Raw genomic sequence first — 25,057 nt, 5'->3', positions numbered from 1 at the left:
ATACTCAATACACTTACGAGCAATTCCATAGAAAATAAATCAATTACTAATAACTTACATTAAAATAATAGTATAAATAATTTTTACTTCAATTTCTCATTCGAATACAATCAATTCAAGATTAATTATTATTTTCAACATAGAAAAACAGTTTACGGTTTAAGTTTATTGTAGACGGTCATAACTTACGTATATTAAATACAGTCAAATACATACCAATCACGAAGAAATAATAATTTGTATGTATGTAGCAGTATAATAATACAATACAAGGTAAAGTAGATGCTGAGAGTATACGAGTGTATTTACGTAAAAAATGTTTCAAAATGTACGTTCTTTGGACTACAAGACAGGCTGGCGGTCGGGTCTCTTTTTTGGAGAGACCGTTAATCATGGCAGTTACATTACAGCGTGTGCGACGCATGAACTGCCCTCTTATGTATAATATATAGTGACGGCGGTCTATGAGATTTTAAACGCAATCATTACAAGCACTTTCCTAAGTCCCCCGAGCCTACTAGCTATACCTACATATTTTAAAAAATACATACCTCCATACCTCGCTAACAGCCATAGAAGGCTTCCCTTCTAGGAACGTATATTATATAGTCCGATAGTCGGTTTGTGTTATTATTTTTATTAACATTATTCCTATTTCCTTCTTTTTCTTATTATCCACGCGATCGAATTTATATGTCCAATAATTATAGTAATTCATCCAATAACCAAGAATTGGATTTAATAAACATTTATCAAAATGTTATATTATACATAATTATATCTGTGTAAACTTTACGTATCATATAATATTAATTATTAATTTATTCATATATAACTAGTAACAATATATACGATGAGTTGTATCTATTTCCGAATTTTAACGCGTACCTAAGCAACGTTGGTTGCGGAGACTCGTATAATTATGTGAACTGTAAAGTAGAAAAATTAAAGTCACATTATACCCGACTAGTGTGACAACGATGGTTCTCACACATCATATTAATTATGTTCAACGACCTTGACCTACAGTAACATACATCAGTCAAACGATGTGTGATAAGTGTATTTTACTCTCGTCGTACCGAATTCCTTCTTAACGGCGGCAATGTACGTAGACTAAGAATTACTCGTGAAATTACAGGCAATATAGTACGTGTTAATAATATTATTAAAATGGTGAGTTGTCAGTTGCTTAGCAGATTTTTATCATAACATAAACGAAAAGACGACTTTTTAAGAACACGCCATAGTGCAACACACATTCATGATGAATTCAGATAACAATTTTATTGGATAAACGAATATGTCGTCAACGACGAAGCTCCCCTTAACTTGTATTAGAAAAATTATAAAAACCTCCCACTATTCCTCATGAAGAATTCCTAAATACACTTTAGGCCGTTGTCAAATGTAATAATGAACTATAGAACGGTATCTATATAAAATATATTGTTCGGTTATGTGTTAAACATTTTTCTAAATCAATACATAATTGAAATAATTTGTGGTTTAAAATTTAAATTACCTGACGGTTAAGAAAATAATGAAATAAAGATTGTCACAGCGGTGATTTGCATTTCCATGAAATAAAATTGAAAATAAAAACCAACTTTATAAAAAGCATCTAAGCATATTATTAAGTCATTTAAATTGAATCTAAATCACCACAATTAAATAATATTAACAAAGAGATAATACTATCAAATTTTAAAATTGAAAAAACCCAAATTTAATTCACATAAATATTTACAACTCCATTATATAAAATAACGCGAGTATGGAAATTGATTAAAGAATTTTTAACAGATGCACATTAAATTTCGTAAATAAGAATAAAAATAAAAATTCATGTTTAAAATGATCACACAATGATGAGCCATTAAAATCAATAAAAAAAAGTGTCGGTTTAGTAGATATTGCTAATAACAATATGCAAGTATAATGTTCAAACTCATCTCATAAAATAATATACTAAAATAATTAATATCTTTACAACTAGATTATTTAATTTTAAATTATCATATAATATAATAATAACTATTAATAAATTATTTTTCATTTATATATATGTATATATATATACATAACATTTACAAACATTTAAGTAAATGTACAAATATTTTTTAAATCTTTATTATATAGAACACTGCACCTTATGTAAAATTATTATTTTATGTAATAAGCACTCTTTTTACCTTAATGGTCATTAAATCCGATAAAAACGATAGGATTACAATTATACATGTAGTTGTGGTCGTTTGTACCTATACAGGCTAAACATAATATATTACTCTGACTAGGGTTGAAAGACTCGTACTAAAATCTACATTTTACGAGTTTCACCTCGCATGATTTTCTCGTATTATAATATAGAGTTGTCATCAACCCAACTACCTCCGATTGTAAAACGATTATTATTATTATTATTATTCTTTTTATGTCAAGAAACTCACACATACTAACACTTCCCAAACGTGTTCTCAATATAATCTCCTCACCGCTCACGCCTATCATTAACACTCATGCACGTATGTACATTGTACACGGACAGGATAAGCTGCAAGTCCGAATATAACTTGTGCACTATTATTATTATTCAAATAAAATATCAATATATACGACGCTACGTCGAGAAAAACGTAGTGTAATCTCTGATGATGCCATACGGCAGCGTAAATATATACTTATATTATTATACTCGTTACGTCGATCGATCGACGGGAACCCGTTATGTTTTACACAACTAAAAACGCGCTGAACTATGATGGCGATTGAAAAAATAAATATACATGAAAAGGAAGAGTGTTCGGGGTGGGATGAAACATTAAAAAAAAATAGTTAACGTCTGCGGTATATAATAAATATTGTGGTATCTCCGTGAACACTGCCGAACCCATAAATACTATAATAATATATAATAATAAACTAATTATTACTAGGTGTTCTATACCGTTTTATATTCAGAATATTCAGATAATAATATTAAACGTATTAATTGTATACAAAATTTAAAAAATACTTCAGAATTTATAGTACATACCGCCGAAATAATTAAAATAACTAACCTATATTGACAATACCAGCAGTAATATATGTGTATTTTACTATTATTATTATTATATCTAGATAAATGAATAATCAACGGCGGCGTTAATTTTTGTTTTTATTTTATACAATAATTCTCCACTGACTATATCTATTAAAACAATTTACATTTCTGTACGTTTATTTAACGCTTGACGATATACGAGCGCGCGCGTGTATGTGTAATGGCATTCTAAGCATTTCGATGATGATAATTACACGGTTTGCATATGATAATACTTGCAACTCGTCGTCGTCGTCGACGGCAGCGGCAGTGCGTGGTGTAGTGCACTGTGCGCACAGAACACACCAAGTCAGTTCGGCAGCGACGGGTTTAATTGGAATTTTATTTTTTTATACCTTTGGCTTCTCCGAGGACCACTCTACTGGCGTTAAAAACAATAGTTATATACATATATACCTAGGTGTATATGTGTGTATATGTATTATATACACGTGCGGAGTGAAGACACCAAGAAAATAACAAAAAAAATGCATCGTTCGCGTTCTTCCCGTATGTACAGTATGTACGGACTACGGAGTATAAACTCGTAATACTCATAACTCATAAGTGATTGCCAAACCTATAAGGTAATCCGAATTTTAAAAATGATAATATTTTAATAACGTTAACATTATAACTTATGATCATGGATACGAATTGTCTCGTCTCTACAATTTTACTCATATCTTAATATAAATCTCAAATTTTTTAGGAAGAAAAACTTAGGGACAAATGTACTTATTTAAAGAAATAAGTAAAAAATACTTATTATTAAATAATAATTCACTAGAATAATAAGTTGTAAACAAATGTTATTTAAAATTATACTTGCAATTTGCATGAAATTTTTTTTGTAGTTGTACCTTTAATGAGAAATCAGAAATGTATAAATTTATGAATATCATTAAATACATTACGACGAACTTCAATAGATGGCATTGGTTGATAATTATTAGGATTTCGTTTCATAATTTTACCGTCAATTCAAAAAAACTATACATTTTTACACGACTCGGCTCAATCAAAAAATAATGTTTGAACATCAATTACACATCTTATAATATAGACGGATATTTTATATTTTATACTTGATAAAAAATTTCAGAGTGTTATTGGTTGAACTACGACAAAAAAAGTTTAATATAAATGTAATATTTTTTATATCGTTATTTTAAACATACTCAGATTATAATAAAATACTCTGATATGACGCAAGCAGTATTTTATTTTTTTTTTTTATAATTAAATTATTTGAAAATGTTAAGGTTTCTATTTGCATAAAAACATATAATCACAACTGTACAAATTCTATTTTTTACATTTAAACTGTTTTTTTTTTTTTTTTTTAGTGAATAATTAAAAACAAAAGGTATGCAAAGAAAATTAAAACAAATTAAAATTGGAGTAACAAATGATATTTTGTAAAATTATATATAAAAGTAAGTTTTTCATAGATTTTCAACGTTGGATTTTTGTGTATAATATTATTAAATATAATAGCGTTTCTTATAATAATATGCATTCGTTGTTATATATGATAATAATACTATAATATGATGTTATATATACTCGCGTGACATTCTACGGTCTTCTGAGAACGCGATCAAGGGTTGCAATTGTAAATACTAATATAATATAATGCATAGATATTAAACCGCATAATTCGCCGTCCAACTAAAACCAGAATTGCAGTCCACATGCAAAAGAACAATGCAAATCGATCGAAAAAAAAAATAAAAGAATGGTAAAGAAAAAATAATAGAATAACGACAACACAACAGACCTAATAATTACGACGGGCACATGTAAAGTACAGTTAAACGGGTGTGACTTGTTTGTGGTCACATGTGGGTCGGTGTTTGTGTATATAATATGTACACAGGTATATTATATACATATATATATGACGAGCGGCACAACGGTATACACGATCCCGCGCGATTTCCTTGTTTTTCCCATTCAGTCTCTATATTATACTCCTCCACGCGTCCGTCCGTTGCACAATAGCCGCCGCCTCTTATCGCGAGCGCGAGTTCTGAATACCTGCAGCAGTGCAACGGTGGATATTGCGTGTGTTTTCCACATGATGTCCGTCTGACAACAACGATCGTGCACCGAGGTGGTCCTATTACAGAGGTTATAATATAGTCGAGGATTATCGCCACTCGAGGAAGGAGCTGTAATATTGTATAATATAATATGGTGTAAACGAATATTATATTATTACCTTAATATACAGGTAAAAGTCGCGATATTCCACAATATAGTCAACAATACAGCCTTTAATACCGTGTTTAATTCCTAAAACAATATACTAAATAATAATGATATCTCAGATAACATGGCAAGGTACGCACTTTAAACCATACGTTAGGTGTAAACCATCAATGTGCAGTACTACAATAGTGCAATGTATATTTAAATAAATTTGTACGCATTTAAGAAACCGGAGAAATCAAATATTGGAACGTGAAAACAAAATTTGATACAAAATATCGAATATAAATCCCAACATCCTAATGACCAATTATTTAACGATCGTGTGAGAGTGAGACCCTATAGCTAAAATTTTCAACATTTTAGTTTGACTCGTGGAAACAGTATATGACAAATAAAAAAAGATGGCCGAGTTGGTTTTGCATAACAAATGTGACTCACATCAACCCCTAAACTCTAAAAGAAAGGGGTGCCAACGAGCGATGTCCCTTCTACGTTATGTAATCTTGTTTGTTAAACAGCATAATAAGTTATTGATTTTTATGTTTTGACACCATCAAAATTCTCTATCAGCGTCTCCACAATAAAACCGGTATACATAATTTATTGTTAGACTTAAGATGCACATTCCAGAACTCGCCTGTTAAGGAATTTGATTATTACACAAACATTTTATAACAAATCTAAGATCTAAAATGTAGACAACAAAAATACATCAGATAATGTATAATAATTAATAATAATTTATAACACTTATCGTTTGCGCAGATCTATATTTAATATTTAGCATAGTTAGTCACTTAAACAATTATTTAAATTCTACAATTTAAACCGTGTTTTGTCGAAATGTAAAGAAAAAAATTATGAGCAAACCTCTGGAAATTAGACCACTTGTACAAATCAAAGTATAGGTATAGAGTATAGTATATACAATATACTATATGCATAATGCTATTATATATAATATCATATTAATGCATGCATACTACGTATATACATTTATAATATAATAGATGTCTAAATTCTCTTCGTGTAGTGCTGCGTATGCATTTTTAGCATACTTCCGTATTTTAAGTTTAATAGTTTCATGTTAATCAAAACATAATTATTTTCGTTATATACAAGTATTTTGAATAACAGGCAAGTAATACTAAAAATGTACACTGTAGTACAAATGTACAATTTATATGGGACAAGTGTTTCATAAAAACGAACAACCAATACAAACAATACAAAGATAATAGTAATAAGTAATAACTCACGTTTCAGTTTTTAGTTTTTCGTTTAAAGCCTATAACTAAAGTATTCTAAGTACACACACAAATATATACATATAAACACATAAATTGATACATATATAGCTGCTAAACGAATAAAATAAGCTATACATTCTCAATAAAATATACAGTTAATAGCATTATGATCTCAAAGCTGAATCGTAATAACTATTATTTTAATTTTTAAATATTAAATGAATATTTTTATAGAATGGTGTTGTTGCTGAAAATACATTTTTCAAAGTTTGTCATACTATAAATGAAACGTCAGAGTAACCAACCGAATTATATGATGTGATGACTAAAATAAAAAAAAATTATAACAATTATTGTTTAATTTAAAATATAATTGAACATTTTTTTTTAATTTAACGTAACTATAAAAAAAAATATTGTACTAATACAAGTCATTCATAAATCATAATTAATAGTGTTAAATATAATTATTAGGAGTTATAAATTATAACCCTTATAACCTATAAATAAGTATTTAAAAACAAAGTGGAATAGCACAGAGGTAGGTACTATGCAAAATGTTGGTTCACTATATACTTAGATCATCTAAATTTAATCACCCTATTACGTTTATTAAGTACATAGATATAGTTAATAATGTTCAATAGAGTTTCACTAAAAGTATATTAATTAGTTTGATTAAAGTGAAAGTAAAATGCGTGGATTTAAGATTATCATTAGTGTAGCTTGAAAATCGTAAGTAAATATAACTACTTTAACTTTTAAGCTTAAATGCACAAACCAATATTCTTATTCCTTTTTATTTATAGTTTTAGAACATTTGAAATCATTAACTCTCTTCAAAATATCTATTCCAATATCGATAATACGAGTATACTGCTGCAATAATATAATTTAATCTAAGTGTAGCCGAAATGATTTAGTGTTGCAACCTAATATTGTTAGTTTGAAATTGTAAGAACACGATTTAAATGAACTATAGTCTATAATAAACTGAAAAGGGGGAAACACCATCAAATTATTTATTATTTAGCATTACAAATTAACGACACATGCATAGCGAACCAGGTCACGTGTGTGACCCTCTAAGACCTAGTGACCGCAGTATATAGCTTAAGTTGATTTCATAAACGAAATTCTACATTTTAAAAACGAAAAAAATAATGAAAATCCATCAAGCATTTTTTTAAGATATTGAAATATATTCTTAACTGTGTCACGAATTTAATTAATAAACAGCCAGCATGTTTCGCAACTCTAAACACATCTGAATAATAGGCCTCTCTTTCGGTATTCACATAAGACCATATTTTATCCTCCCACTTCTTCACACGTCGTCTGTGAAAAATTAACAGTGCAAAAAAAATACCTACAAACAGAATTCTAATAAGATAACAGAATAAGTCTTATACGTAGTCTTGAATAATTTGTACATATTATACACTTACGAAGTACTGAATATCAGTTATAAAATGCAAAGTATACGTTAAAAATACATTTTAATATAGATATAAAATATTATATATCTATATAAGAGTGGTGTAAAAATATATTAATATAGGCAAGTTTGCAGTTTATGTTTAATATATTACACAATATTTAATGCAAATTAATACAAAATATTAAAATGAGATGTAGTAACAAAGTGACGTACCTTCACCGAATTTTTATTTTTTAATTCTAAATTAAAATAATAAGTACCGGTAAAAATATTTTATTTATCTTTGTATCGTCATAAGAGATACTATCTTAAATACCAATAACTATGTAATTAATAGTTATTGCGTAATAACATTTAAAAGTATTTGAAAACGAGAAATATAGATCATAAAATAAAGTATTTATCATTATACAGTATTATACTATGTATACATTTAGAAACTAAACCTTCAAGAATATTATTAAATTTTTATCACAACAAACGCATGTGATTTTTTTTTAATGTAAAGATAGATAAATTGTTGTATCAGTATAAATAGCAATTATTTATTCTAATAATACAAGTATCTATTAAACAATTTTTAATAATTTGTACATCGCGTAAATAATAAATATATGCAAAATATATTTATTATTTTAATCTTATTATTAAAATTAGAAAATTTGTATAGTTAGGCAGTACTACAATAAATTCAACAATTAAGATATTTTACAAAATTTAGATTTTTGTTTTTTAAAACCTTGATATAATATGATAAATTAAGTGTTATAATTATTCATATAGTTATTATTTATTTAATATTATTATCTTTTTTTATATATAGTTTTCACAATATGTTGTATAAATATTATTAACGTTATCACCTCTTCGAGAAAAATAAAATAAGACACTGTTGGTGGAGTTTGCGTTACTACTCGTACATTATATGCATTTTCCGGGGATGATCTGTATACACCACGAAACCGATTTTAGATACCAGTATGCGCACTGCGAATACGATGACAACATACAACTGCTGGAGTGTCACAGTGGTCTGTTCTGCTGAATGACGACAACGTAACAAACAGATAGATCGACAGATCTACTATTCCTGACCCGTTATGGGTTTCCTATTCAACGTCTGGTTTGATTTCTCTTTACTAAATTTGTACCTTGTTCTTTCCTCGTTGTTGTTGGACATTTTTTTCAACGACATTTTCTAAATAAGAGTAACTTAACCTACTTTTTTTAAAGAACTATCAATGAGTATTTCTTACACTTGTCAACAGTTTAATATGTGCGTAATATTGTCACCTTTATTGGCTAGAATAAAAATAAACTAATAAAGGTGATGATGATGTATGAACAAAATCAAATTCAAAATAATAATAATAGAAGTGTAGTTATTTGAGCAAATCTATTCCCAAGAATTAAACAATTATTAAAAGCGGAAACAAACAATGATTTATAGAACATTATATAATAGTACTAAAGGTAAAAGCTTCAGCATAATTACCACTCTCTAACATTGAAATTTCGAAAAATTTAACATGAAATTCTGTAAAGAATATTATGTCAAAATTCATTAAATTGATATGAACTACTGACAAATAGATATAGAGAATATTGTCAGATTAATATTTATTACTAGAAAATAATAACGATGATGCTAAAAAGGACGTGGAGAAATATATAAATGAAAATATCATTTTAATATAATAATTCATCTTTTCATTTTTTATGGATTAATTTAATTTAATACTATATAGTAAATTTCACTAAAAAATTTATATATTAGTATTTAATATATTAATTATAATTTATAAGAATTTATATTATAATATAATTTTATATAAGGATATGCTCACAATAAATGTCTAAGAATACATATATCTATAGATACATTTAAAAATATTTTCTTACTCGCATGACATTAGACATAAAAAATAAAAAATTTTCTATACTTCAAAAATCTACAATTTTATTTTCTGAAGTTTAAATTATTATGTCACTAAATTATTCTAATTTCGTGGTTTGCGAGTTTGACTAACAAATCACCAATGTTTATAATGGAGTTACTTGAATATTTATTATTTAATCATTAAAGTTCTTTTTTCTACTACCATTCAGAAATACAATAATTATGGTCTATAAAAAACTATTTTATTAGTATTCAAAATAATAAAAAAACTAAAAAACTAAAAATAAATCATTAATTATAAAATACAAAATAATTTAAAAATCTAAGTAAATTAAAATTAAATACATAGTAAAACCAAAACTAAATTAGTATATAGGTATTGAACATTACATTTTCAAAATAGTAAGAGCGTAAAATAAGGCAATTTTTAATGTGAATTCAGATTATTATATGTTTCAAAATATAGATATTATTTGTTTTTATTATTTTTTAAACGTTCTATTATATTTATTTACCGATAAATGATTAAAAACAAAATATTAGTTAATTATTTCTATATCTTTGTGTGGTAAAATACTCAAGCCTCGATAATATTTTCGTTAAAGATTTAACCATCAATATTATCATGTAATAAACATATAATGTACCAAGGCCATTATGCGTGAGTGTAAAAATACTTCTAATTTTAATTAATCATTTATTTATTTTTTTAATCTATCAAATTAAATCTCAACATGGATATTATAAAAACAATACTACCTAGGTATACAATTATAAATGATTAATAATATAATCAACAAGAATAAATCAATATTAAATTAAGTTATATTCTTATAACGGTAAACATTTTTTTTTTTTTTAACATGGTTGTATTACCACTAATATTTTAAAAGATATTATCGAAAGAAAATAGTATTTTACATTATAAACAATAATATGCTATTCATAACTTTAATATTTTGCACGCAAATATACATCAATATAAGAGTGGAAAGTAAAATCTCATTGTTTCCGGAGAATCTGGGTTGCATAAAACCGAAATCCCCTTCATCAGTTTAGTAATAACAGTTATTATTGTTTTAACAATTTCGTTTTTCTTCTACCTTGTCATTTAGTTTGATTTAAATTACATAAATCCGTGCATTTCAATTTTCACGTAGAGTAAAGAATAAAAAATAGTTACCCAATACAACCACTAACAACGAAGAATAAAAAAAATTAGTCTGAATCGTTCAGCGTGAATGCTTTCTAAATTTTCTAATTATTGACATAATACAATCTTAATTAAAATATTAGTTTCGGACTAAAAAAACCGAGCACGAATATACTTAAATATATATTAAATAATTAACATCTACATTTTGAAAAAATACTTAAAATCTCGTTTAAATTGCTTTTAGATTTTGAGAATTTGTGTAAGTGTACTTACTATATAAATTGTATAATAAATATGGTTTTAAAAAAAATCAAGCTCATATAACTTTCCTAGACAAAAGGAAAAAAGTATGACATAAAAATGTTGAATTATATTTTTAACGCGTGCAAGTACTATTATGTCACTATTGATACTATTGATAATATAGCACACATAGATACCAAAAATTATTTATTTTTTATTTCTATTTTGAACTAAACTGAAAATTCAGACTAGACCACCAGACTTTCTAGTTGTAATCCGATGCGATTAATTATTGTTTAATGTTCAAGCGAAACCGAAAAAATGACATCGTAGTTATATGTTACGAATGTGGAAAACAATAGACTTTCTCTTTCATTTCAATATTAATTAATGAAATCATAATCGCAAAGTCGTTATTGAATTTCAAATCGGTGAAATCGATAAAGAAACCCTTCACAGAAATGTTTTAACAAATGTGACTTTCAGGTTACGTCAGTAGTATCATTTTATAAACTTAACGGGATTCACCAATTGGTTCTCATATAAAATTCATTTATAATCGAGAAAACAGTCGACCAATACAACAAGTAACAAGTTTACAACATAAGATTATATACTTCTAGCTGTCGAAAACACACTATCATTATAGGTAGTGTTGACGATGGTCGGTTTAAGCTAATGATATCTGAACAATTTTGATTGGCCCAACATAATAGCGCCAGTGGTATGTATACAAGGTTTTGTCGATCTAAAAACAGTTTTGAAGTACACATGGAGGAAACCAACGTTGAAAAAACCGGTTTCTTCATATTCTGCAGAAACATGAATACAGTATACTCTCTTATCTCGAAGTCAGTATTTATAATCGTATGAATTGAGAAGATATTAGTCAGGCGTAAAAAAATTGCCGTGTTTTTTCACCAAGAAATATGCGGACACGTCTAGCCAGTGGCCTAATAACTTGTGGATCTACCCGTTATACCAAACTCAAACGAGAAATTGTTACAATTTGTCACATTAGAACTATATCAGTAATCTAAATTTCAAAATTGTCATAGACAAAGTAAAATAAATTATTTTAAAACTCAACTAATATCATTCGGCTTATTTGTTATATTACGAAATCACAGTTTTAAATTTAAAGATTGCATACACAATCGACATGTCTTGGCGGATTATAAAATAATACAGCGAAAACAACTCATGAACACGTCCTATTGCGCGATAGTTGAACTTGAATTATTCACATATAGATAGGTATTATTACTACTACACTTAAATAATATGAATTTATACTAGGTAGTGTATAGTATATAAAATTAATATTGAACCAATATTTATCGATAAAACGAAACATGTGTATAATAGACTCTTGACTGTAATCTATATATTTACATGGAAAATTGTACACTTTTTTAGATATTTTTGAAATTTTGTTCAAACCAATTTAACAGATTAAATTATCGACCTAATCTTTTTCTACTACAAAACGTTACATATACGTTATATACGTACTTGTAAACATAAAAAAATAATTGTCTATAGTAAAAAAAGATAATATTAAAAACGAATAGAAAATATACGTGTTGTTCCACAAATATTTTTAAAGAAACATCGCAACGACGTCCGATCGAACTTGTGCGCATGATAACTATACCTACCTATATACAACTACGACTCCAAGTACAGTTTAAATGTTAATACACACTTACATCTATAGATATTTAATAATTACTAAAACTTGTATAAACATACTGACGTCAATATTATTATAAGAAATAGTTTCAAAATAAGAATGATATATTATTTTTGCAAGACCAGAGCTTTCACTGTCATCATAAAATGTATACGTATATTCTAGAATAAACCTTGAAGAACCCAAAATAAAATATAAAACTAGCACCTATGCGACTAACGTATAAATTATTTAAGATTCGTGTACAAAAAATAAGTGACAATCGATTCGGTGCGGAAAAATATGGGAAGGTATATCGTTTGTAACATCACTCACTCGATTGCTCTCCAAAGCTTCGGCACTGTGTTCCTCCTTCTGCCTGAAGCAATTGGTACATTTCGACTTGTTGAATATGTTAGGCGAGAACTTCTTACATTCACCGTTCCGTGTCATGGGCCCTACAGTCATCGTTTATTACGCACACTGTGACCTAGCAATAACGACGAAAACCAACGAAAATCCCGCGAACTCGGACACCGCTTGACTTTGCGAAGCCATTCGAAACGAATTGCGAATCTCAAGATAGGAGATATGTTTCCTGAAAATAACGAACTCACACACACTATATAATATTACGTCTAAACGACAACACACACTAATACGTTTCGGTTAAATCATTTACGTACAATTACACTAAACCGATCGAGTGAGCGCACCGAGTACCGACTACGAATGTTATTTAAAAAAAAAAAAAATACACAACACGAACAACACAACCACACACGCCGAAGGTTGGTCGATAGCTGCTGCCGTCGCTGTAGCTGATATCGGGAGGAACGTGCGTGTCCTAGTATCGTGGTCGCAGAAGAGGGGGAACTAAGTCGGTAACCGGTGCTTGCATTTTATTGCATACGCAATGCCATCTGCCGGTGCTTTACAATTCCAGAAACGCTGTTTACAGAAATACTGAAGTTGTTGTAATTATTCGTTTACACTATTTATTTTTTTATTATTATTGTTATGAGAAATATACAATCTATACAGAAAAGCATGATAAACATAATAAGTGAAAATAGTAAAAAAAAAAAAAATAACAAGAGATTATTTCATTAAAACGTTACCTACCCAATAACACCTAACTTTGAGGTGAAAAGGAAGAGAAAAAAGTAACAAAAAAGAAGAAAAAATCATTTTAGCTTAATCAAGAAATCTCTACACCGTTTAGGTACTTTTAAATCGGTGACAAGAATTTCTTGGAAGTGTCAATGTATTTAATTGTTTGATAAGTATGTTTTCAAGGTTACCTATACGGCTATACCTATACGTGAAAAGAATCGCTTGTAAAATACACCAAATTCTTCATCAATTGTTTTTATATGTAAGTCATTGTTAATGACTTGATTTGAAATGTATTATGTAGTATTTGTCACTTGACTGTGAGTAAAATATTCTAGAAAGTTTTGATTAAATCCGTTATTTTAGCTGCGTCTTACAGTTGTAGATCGTAATAAAAGCGTCTTATATATTAATAGTTTGGTTTTTAAACTTGATTATTTATTTTTTTGCTAAAATAATTTTAATCATACACGAACGAGAGTTTAGAATTAATCTTTTTGACCTTATGTGTTGATTCCAAGTTTATCTCTTATCCGATATGAGCAGGTCTAAATACTTTATCGGATTAGAGTAAAGGTCTGTTGTCCATTGAAATAAACAGGCGGAATTCACGTTTTAAAATTTAAGCCTTTAAAAATAATATCATAAATATCGATTTACTATGGTTTAATTTTATTATTCATTTATAATAAATAATGAAATTACATTATAGTGAGACTACAAATTAATCATAGCTTTGAAAGATTCATCTTTATCATCGGTCAACAGCGAGAATACGTATATTGTATATTGGCTAATCTGAAGCGTATAAATATTAAATATTTACTAGTTAATTAAAAATAATAAAAAAATAACTTCTAAAAATTTAAAAATTTGAGTTTGGCACTATCAGCTCTCAAAAATCATGTAAAAAATGTGTAGCTACCCGTATGCACATTTTTAGTAAAGATTTTTGTCAGCCTTTACTTGTTCATAAGAAAAATTGTACTTTAGATCCTGATTTTGGAATCATAATTATTTTATATTTTATTTAAGTTATTAATTCGATATTATACAGTCATGCATAGTCTTATTTACAATTTTGGAGATTAGACAGCCAGTTGCATAATTATAAGGGAGCCCTTTATATGAGTCATGATCCTATTATAAATTAAAGGTACACATTAACTAGATAACTAAAAAGAAGTGTATCGATCTATCATCAATTCAATTTTATTTCGATCTCTGCAAAGTTTAAGAACGTGCGTGCCCTGTAATTTTCGATCACCAACAAGCAATAAGTACACCAGGTCCTCAAAAAAATGCTACACAAGTACACAACCTCAAATTTAATTAAAAATCTTAACATATTTATAATAACAACAATAACATCTTATTTTTTTTTAACTACCCAGTTGAAGGTTAATAACAGTCAGTTAATTGTCTAAAAAATATAATACAAATAATACATTATGTTCATCATTATCGGTAGAGAAGATATTGTTTTTTTTAACTGCAGGAGTGATTCAATACCCAAATCGAGCTAAAATTAGTAAAACTGCATTAGAAAAACATATGTGATGTTTTGGCCAAGCATTAATTCAACACTTCAACCTACCGAATTATTAATAAAAAATTAATAAATAATAGTTATGAGAATAAATTACAAAATACCCTATAGTTGATTGTACAAAATTGTTTTATAAATATATGTTGACTTATGCAATAATTTATCACTGAAATCAATATTAAGACATAATCATTCGAAACCTACAATACATTTATACATTTACTTATATAGCAGAGCAGTTAACAAAATTCAATGGAATATGATTATAGTCTATAAGTAAATAGTTTTTTAATCTATCATAACAATAACGTCCATTAAAATATTTTGATTTCCAACAATTCTTAAAAATGTTATTATCATTTCTCGGAAAAGATATTTTATGGCCCTCATTTCCATAGACACTTATTAATAAAATTCTCAATTTTTTAGTTAAGTTTAACAATTAAAATTATTACATTGCCAAGTCAAATAATAATTTATACCTATATGATCAAACAAAGCATTTGATACGCCATTTAAAGTTAATTTATAATTTACAGCATTTTCTTTTTTTTTTTTATCAAAATAAATAATATATAATATTTAAATTACGTAAATAAATATATGTATATATATTTTTTTTAACATAATTGTTTTATTTAGCAATCTATTATTCTGTTACAATAATTGAACAATAAGCTAATCTAACCACGGTAAATACAAAGTGAAAAGACCCCCCAATTCCCAATGGAAGTACTTCGTTAATAAATAGTTATTGATGACTTATACCCGTTTATGTTTAATTTTTTTTTTTTTTTAATACTTTTTCTTTAATGTGTATTTTATATTCATATCAGCAGTCAGCACGTCACGACAATTAACACTACTGCCTTTTAAATCTTTTTTGAGTATTATCAGGTATGGTTATGGCTGCTAGTTGAGAAATAGGTACTCGTGTAAATAGTTTGGGGTGATGGTTTAATCGATTGTTGAAACGTTTGATATGTAGTTTAGCTAATTCAGTAGTTGTAAATATTTTTAAGTCAGAGTAGAGAGATTTTATTTAAAACATAAAATGAAGCTTTTAAAATGGTACAAAAGATTTTTGATTGGATTCTTTCATTTTTTGGATACAGTTGGTATTAGAATCTTTTTTGCTGCGCCCCAAAACTGGATGCTATATGTCCAGATAGATTTAAGCAATAATCTGTAAATTAATAATTTTTTTGGTAGTTTTATATTTTTGGAAGTTAGCAAGGGACGAAGGAAGATTAGATTATTATTTAGAGATTAAATTTTGTTTTTAATATACGGTAATCAGGTAAAACGACGTTCAAAGTGAATACCCAGATATCGTATACATTGGACTATATAGATAATAATTGATTATTGAGAGACAGTACCAGGCATACATACTGTCAGAAAGTGAAGGTATAGTAGATAGACATTTTCATGCATTTTAACTACCCATTCTTTATACCAGATTTCGAAAAGTTTGAGATAGTTATGAACGTAGAGAGAGGCTAGATAAGGATCTGAAATGGTAGGCGCGCGGTGGCTATGATAATTGATAGCTTTGTCGTCAGTAAAGTCACCAACAAGATAAAAATATTAATTACTTTTTAGTTATTGCTAGGTAATAAAATTCAATACTTTAAAATTTACATTTCTAATCTGTGAACAGTAGGAAAATACATAAACTAACAACTTTATAGGTACCGATGAAATAGGTATAGATTTTAAGCTATAAACGATATAGGTATGTATATAAATTTAAAAAAAAGAATATTTAACCAATTTAGAGTCAATAAAACAATAATGTACTACGAAACAATATGACAATTATGGCTATTGGGTAATCATGAAAACGAAAGTCACCAAATCAATTTATAATATGAGGAAGATACACAATAATAATACGTTAACCGTAAATACTATTTAGTACTTACCTATTCTAAATAGGTATAACTGTATAAATGTGTGATTATTATTTATGTTTTGAGCTATTAATTGAATTTTTTTTATTACAGGATGCAGTCAACCTAAACGAAGTTTATAATATAAATCTAAAAGTATAAAATAATAAAGTTCTATTATTTACATCTATCTTATTAACATAATTCACACATTACATTTTTATATGTCTGAATTTATAAGTAAAATACATTTTTGAATTATTATGTATTAAAATATTGCATAAACAAATTAAAATAATAATAATATAACTAAATATTTTTAGATTTTTACCGTGCCTGCCTATAAATACTTTTTTATTGTATTTCATTATTTATATTATATATAATATACAAATACTTTTTATAATATTCATAACATTTATAGATGTTAAAAATATTAAAACAATTATAAAGATTAAAAAAACTTTTTTTGATACCCTTATGAAATAAAGCCTATTATAATAACAACCTTCGAACCATCTAACCATCCCCATAAAATATAATTTATCTAAATACTGAATATTCCCTATCAAACTTGAGTTGTATCATTTATAGTTGCTCGTCAGGCCAAGGATCCTAATGTAACTAAAACCAATAATTATTTTCATCCATCACAATGTACCAATCATATTTATTATACGAAAGTATAAACTATAAAACATATATGATTAAAAAAAAAGGAGGAAAATATATTGAGGATAACAGGTCTGACCAGTTTTATTCAAATGATTGAATAAGAAAAATAACATCGAAAAGAACATAAATATTAAAATAAATTTAATAAAACAAATTATACTCGTATTTATAGTTTTTGACAAAAAGTGTATTGCAAAATATAAGTAGTAAAATTGAGTTATTTTAAATACTTTAGCCATATTACTAACATTATTTATTAATACTAAAATTAAAATTATTATTTAATGAAATTAACACATACATATCATTTAATAAAATTTAATTTTAATTTATATTTTCAATCATATCATACTTCTAAATGTGTTAAGTAATTCGTCGTTCAATAATTATATAACTACGAGTATTTGTTGTAATTTTTTTAAATATAATAAAATCAATATAGCAATAAATAATGTTTAATTTCGCCGTTCAAATATTACAAAACACTAATGGATACTAGATAGCATTGATGTTTATTGATTTGACTATATAATCATATTAAAGGATTTGATATATACAGTATTACGTTTATTCACTTACCTTAAAAATTAAAATATTGACCTATACTTATATCTTATTTTGAAAGTTATATCAAAAATAATACATTATTATTAATTAAAATATTTTATATTATAAATTATCAAGTTATTTATATATTTAATTAATAAACCATTAATAAAATAATCAAGACATTCAAAGAATAACTTTAAATCAACAGCTATTATACACCTGTTCAATTTTAAAACTTATTATCATAAAATTTTATGGTTATAAATCATACATAATAATTAATTTTAATATATTGTATTTATAAACTGTAGTTCACGCTTAATTTTTCATTAAGCACAAACCAGTGAAGGAAGTTACGAATTTAACATTTTGTTTACATAAAAAGTAAATTTGAATAAAATAAACAGTATATTTTAAAATTCTATATAATAGATGAGTTTTCAAATTGTTTATCATCTAATTTTTTTAATTGTTTGTCAGTAATGTATGTACAGGAAATAGGAATAACTAAAGAAATAAATTTTACTAATCTGTAAACTATAAATTTTAGTACTCAGTCATTTTTTTACCAACGAAACTTATGTAAAACAAGGTTTTCTCCACAAAAACATAATCGATAAATTCTGAAAGCGTCAACAGGTACACGATAGTATTTTGTGAACCCAACACACATCCGTTTCAATTAGGCGATCGTTCGGTGTAGGTCGACGAGTAGGCGAACATATACGCGATGTTCCCCCGAATTTTAATAGCTATTATATTTTATATACTTTATAAATTCGTGTGTAGTAAAACAGAGGGACCCAAAGCTTAATCGCATCAATCAACCGTATTGACTTGACCGAAACAGTCGTATCCTTAACGTTTTATCATGGGCAGATTTTGGTGTACTACTTACAGAGCTGAGTGGAATAACACAGAGCCAAAACCTTGGCTGGTCTACGATCCATGTGATATGGAGCTTTTCAATGTGATTACCTTTGGATTTGCACTTTATGCAAATATGTTAATATTTATATATATAAAATGTATTTCAACGAGGTAAGTCATTCTATTAATTCTACATAAAGAAAAAGTGAAAAATGTACAAATATACAATATTAATATTTATTGATTAACATTTTAATATGTTTAGCTTATGAATTATGATATATTAATAAATATTTACAAAACATTTAAGTATTTAACCTTCATTTTGATTGCATTTTTAATGTTTACTTATGTATATTATTAATGATATTTTATTTTTTAAATACATTTTGCACATAACCGATATTTTACTATCAATTACAATACAATATTATTTTTCTAAACCAAACACAATTTAAATTAAATATTTACTGATTTAACGAGCTATGCAGAGAACTTAAGATATAATCTTATATAAGTACCTTGTACTTACTATTTACATATTTATTACATAATTATATTATAAAATTTATAACTGAATTAGGTATTACTTTTAATTTACTCAAATAAAGTATTAATTTCTTGAAAAATGTAAGTAATAACTAATAAGTATTATACATAGTATGTACTGTACTCGTAATTTGAAACATATCCTATAACTAATAATCGAAAAATCTATAATATTTTGAATTACCTAGAGGTTTTTTTTTTGGTTTTTATTTCATAGTTTCTTACACATAAGTTTTGTTTAATTGTATTAAATGTTTTTAATAACTAAGCAGTCGTTAAATATGTACTTAACAATAATTATATGGAGTATATGTATAACAGTTAATAAAAATATATAACTTTTACAGTCTATAAACAATAATACACAATAATGTATAATATACAATTATTGAGTTATAAATAATATTTAGGTACTTATACATTTATTAACTGTTATATTAATATTAAACAGATACGTAGGCAGATATATAAATTTACTTTTAATTTTAAAAACGGACATAATATGGCAATATTAAAAATGTTTTATTAGTAACGATTTACTATACCGCGGGTCATATTATCTGGACCTTTAATAACGATAATAATTAATGTATTTAAAAAAAAAAAAAAAAAAAAAACCACGAGCGGACACCGAAACTTCGATTTTTTTTTTTTTTTTTTTTTATTATTACGTACACCTAACCAACCTGACTGCTAACCATCAAAGTTATGATATTAATGCCTAATAATAAATTAACAACACTAAAACAAGTTTTTATTGTTGACTTGAAGGTGCAGCGTTTGACAAAACGCGTAATTATAATAAATTGTTTTTATTACACCGTTGCAGTAACCCGTCACCGAGACGATTGCTGTTCAGGGGCCACTCGGCCCGGTGCACCGTGAACACGATCGCGTGTCTGATCGAGTTCGCGCTGACCATCGACTACACACTGAGCACGTGCGGCTCGCTGGTGGTGGCCACCGTCGGCCTGCTGGCCCAGCTCAGCTCCGGGCTGGTATGCTACATGCTCGAGGTGGCCGGCCAGCCCGGCCCGATGGGGTGCGGCGTGCTGGCGTGGCTGGTGTGCGGCCTGAGCCGGGCCTTGCTGTTCGTGTCGCTCGCCGGCGCCGGTTTCGATGTGCGCACGCACGTTCGACCGCCGGCCCTGGCCCTGTCGGCGGCCTGCTGTTACGCCACCGCGGCACTCCACCTGTACGCCATGATCGGACGGGTGAGCAGCTCCTTTATAAAATAATATCATTATTGCGCCCACCCGTACGTTGTGCGTCCATGTTGTGGCGTGGCGAACTTAAAATGTTTAACAAACCTTATAATAATATCATGAATCGTGATATTCCACCCGTCCAAAACCCGAATAAAACCGTTTACTATCGTCTTTTTAAACTATCTTTTGTAGTTAGTACTACGATAATAAAGTTAACAGAAAATTGTTACCCACATTGGCCGCCCATCGCCCGGTTAAAAAACCCACAGGCGGCCATCACCTCTCGATTATCCCTTTCGTCATGTCACTGGCTGCACTTCGTCATTTATAAAATGTGTATGTTGACGCGACGACGATATTATTATTTACGATCTATAACGATGACTGGATAAAAAAGGTCTTATAAATCTAGTAAACAGCAAATACGGTGATTATGAAAATGTTTAGAACTTATAATATGGATATATATAATATAAATATGTATACTGACAAGTTTTTAAAAGACCCTAAAAATTTAATTTAATATTTTAAATCAAATAGGGGTACCTATCAATAATTTTTGTTATATACGTATTATCGACTTATATATTAGTTATTATAGTGGATTACCTATAAAATTAAGATAACTAAATTAAATTTTCAATTCTGCTTCAGCATTTTTCTTCCTTTAACTATAAATGTCCAAGTGAAATATATAGAGCACCTCAACTCAGAGATTTGTAAAATATTCCGACTGATGATTACGAATATAAGAATATCTTTAGCGCAAATTCAAACAAATATATCGTTCTCTAGAACTCCTGATAAGTGATAGGTATAAACTATATTATATACACAAACAGTTACAAATATCGTGTACAAAACTAGCATGGCGGTGATAATACTGAAAAAAATCTCATCTGTTAGGCGTTTGTTGGAAATGTTCAACAAAATAAGTGACGTATAAATTTATAATTATTCTATGTAACTTAACATATGCTTATAGAGCTCGAATAGTTTGTTTTTTTCATCTTTTACAAATATTTATTTACGAAAACATATACAATGCAACACAAGTCGATAAAATCAGCAGACAATCGTCGCCAGGATGCCGATGAAAGTAGGTATTACAAAAAATGAACATCGCCACGTGTCTGACGTTAATTAATTAGCTGTTGTATACATGTACACGTGGACCAAGTGATCCGTAGGTGTTAAATTATATAGGTATTAGAAAAATTCCCGATTACATTTTTAATTAATATTGCACCTACGTATATACGTGACAAGTTTTATAGACATATATAACGGCTCAATCTATAAACGCATTTGAAAAAAATAACATATTTTCATATTTTATTTCATGTTTTTTATAAAATGTAAAAACTGCAGTCGAGGATAAACAAAACAGATTTAGATCTACAGTTTTTTACATACAAACATGATCTATGCAGCTGGTACTCAAGAATAACATTTTATTGGTTAACCGGATTTCTACGAAACTGTTACAAACATTTAATACAATTGGAAGATTTAGGACAATTACCGAATCGTGAAAAGTCTACAACACAGTATGGAAGACTTTACGATATTTATCTACAGCAAAAGGTTTGTTTATAATGTTTATATTTAACTTTATATCGATGAAGATAATACAAAAATATATGCATACTATATCCAGTTACATCAGTGGCGTATTTACAATTTTATTTTATTTTTTTTGATGGGGTTGAAGGATTTTTAAGTAAAAAGAATATTTTTTAAGCCTCTATTAATTGCTAAAAAATAAATTAACGATTACCACAATTATAAAAAACCCCAAGGAACGGGAAAGTTCTACGTGAACCTAGGAAGTATATTATAATATGTAAGTTCCTGTACGAAATATGTATTTATAGGATTTTCTATGATTTATAAGTCAAATTACACAAAAATACAAATTTATTTCACTTTATTAAGATAACTTAAATATTTAAATGGTGTGGTTGAAACTTTAAAAAAATAACTATTAGGTGCTAACAAAAGTAACTTTGTATTTGAGAATAACTAATTTTATTGATGTTGCCTACTTAATAATTCTAATTAAATAACTAAAATAACAATAAATAAAAATGTAATAATCATATACCATGAGCAAAGCATACAATCTGTTATATTATTGTTTATTTCTACGAGGAATCCGTAAATTACTAGCTGAGTTTTGTGTAGGAACTTATATATTCAGTAAATACATGTTTTATTTAATTTTCGTATAGAAACACATCAATATATACTACTAACAAAACTTAAATATATTGAAAATAACAAATTTTGAAGTCTAAATTTTTTTTTATCACGTACCTATCATACTTTTTGCCATATTATGTATAAATTTAATAATATTTAAAGAATATAGTTAAATTCCTATATTTTTTGTTAGGAGGGTCCCTTCATAACATAAATACGCCACAAAGTTATAATATTACTTATCTACGTAGTAATGTAGTATCTAATACGCGTTTTGTAGGTATGTATGAAATAGAATTTATTATATACTTATGTTTATTTAAATTTACAGGAAAAATATGGCACTTCTACAAAAGTGTCCATGTGGAAATGCTATTGTAAAGTGTACTGGAAAGAATTTCTAGTGGGTGGAATTCTAAAAATGATGGGTGATTGTGTAGGTTATATTGGACCTTTAGGAGTATCGGTAATAGTTAATTTTGTTGCAAAAGAACAAAGTGTTACTAATTTGACAAATTATGAAACGGTAAGTTGGTATGAATTTATAATGTGAAAATTAATTAATTAAAAATTATATTAACTTAATACCTATTAATTCATTGATGTGATTTTACAATATTATATTTTTAGGACAATTCGTGTTGTATTACGTTTTGGGAATTTTTGAACAATGGTTATGTAATGGCATTTATTATGTTAATAAGTTGTATTGCCCAGGGAAGTTTTTCACAAGCTAGTACTCATATTTTAAACGCTGAAGGCATACGTCTTAAATCTGGACTTCAAGTTTAGTTTAAAAATAATAATTTTAATTTTACAAACTATCAAGTATGTTTTTTTAGGCAATGCTTTATTGTAAAATGTTAAAGTTACAACAAACTCAAGTAGACTCTAGTTCAGAAAATGGACACATTATAAATTTATTGTCCGAAGATACAACAAATATTATGTCAAGCTTTTGGATTGGACACTATATATGGGCAATTCCTTTAAAGGTATGTACCGTTTACTTAACAATTATTGTAATTTAATAACAGTATACTAGCAGTCTTGTAAAGTATTTGAATACGTATTCTGAATACATTTATTTTTTTTATTCATTAAAAAAACTTTTTGGACTAGAAAAATAATTTTAAATTTGTAACAAAATATTTTTTTTATACTAATTGGGCAAATTATAAATCATGAATATTTAATCAGTTTAATTATGCAATAACCATTCGTAAATAAATTATATTGATGTATTATAAATTATTATATTTGTATTAATAATTATAATTAATGTTAATATTATTATTATAATTATTGTTAATATTATAATTATTATTAATATTATAATTATAATTATTAATATTATTATTATAATTATTAATATTATTATTATAATTATTATTAATATTATTATTATAATTATCATTAATATTATTATTATTGTTATTAATTATAATTATTATTATTATTTTAATTT

At 27.2% G+C, this 25,057-nt stretch overlaps 2 protein-coding genes across 3 annotated transcripts in view; one reads left to right on the top strand and one right to left on the bottom strand.

The window, feature by feature from the left end:
* The window catches only part of LOC112600414 (protein outspread-like), an 84,278-nt gene extending 70,513 nt beyond the window's left edge, over positions 1–13,765 (bottom strand). Inside the window, exon 1 of one of the 2 annotated variants that reach the window (XM_025347627.1) lies at positions 13,310–13,765. In XM_025347627.1, coding sequence (XP_025203412.1) covers positions 13,310–13,441 — 132 coding nt within the window. In that variant the 5' untranslated portion in view covers positions 13,442–13,765. The remainder of the gene's footprint in view (positions 1–13,309) is intronic. The other variant, XM_025347619.1, reaches the window with a different exon arrangement.
* A 5,863-nt stretch (positions 13,766–19,628) lies between these two features.
* LOC112598107 (ATP-binding cassette sub-family C member Sur) overlaps positions 19,629–25,057 on the top strand; it is a 14,028-nt gene continuing 8,599 nt past the window's right edge. The window contains exons 1-6 of the mRNA XM_025344463.1: positions 19,629–19,798; positions 21,006–21,390; positions 22,756–22,971; positions 23,921–24,115; positions 24,220–24,375; positions 24,432–24,584. Coding sequence (XP_025200248.1) covers positions 19,629–19,798; positions 21,006–21,390; positions 22,756–22,971; positions 23,921–24,115; positions 24,220–24,375; positions 24,432–24,584 — 1,275 coding nt within the window. The remainder of the gene's footprint in view (positions 19,799–21,005; positions 21,391–22,755; positions 22,972–23,920; positions 24,116–24,219; positions 24,376–24,431; positions 24,585–25,057) is intronic.

The sequence above is a fragment of the Melanaphis sacchari genome, unplaced genomic scaffold, assembly GCF_002803265.2.
Source record: "Melanaphis sacchari strain LSU unplaced genomic scaffold, SCAv2.0 Contig0_pilon_pilon, whole genome shotgun sequence".
NCBI classification, from domain to species: domain Eukaryota; kingdom Metazoa; phylum Arthropoda; class Insecta; order Hemiptera; family Aphididae; genus Melanaphis; species Melanaphis sacchari.
The sequence above is the reverse complement of the archived record's forward strand: the minus strand, read 5'-3'. Positions and strand labels throughout refer to the sequence as shown.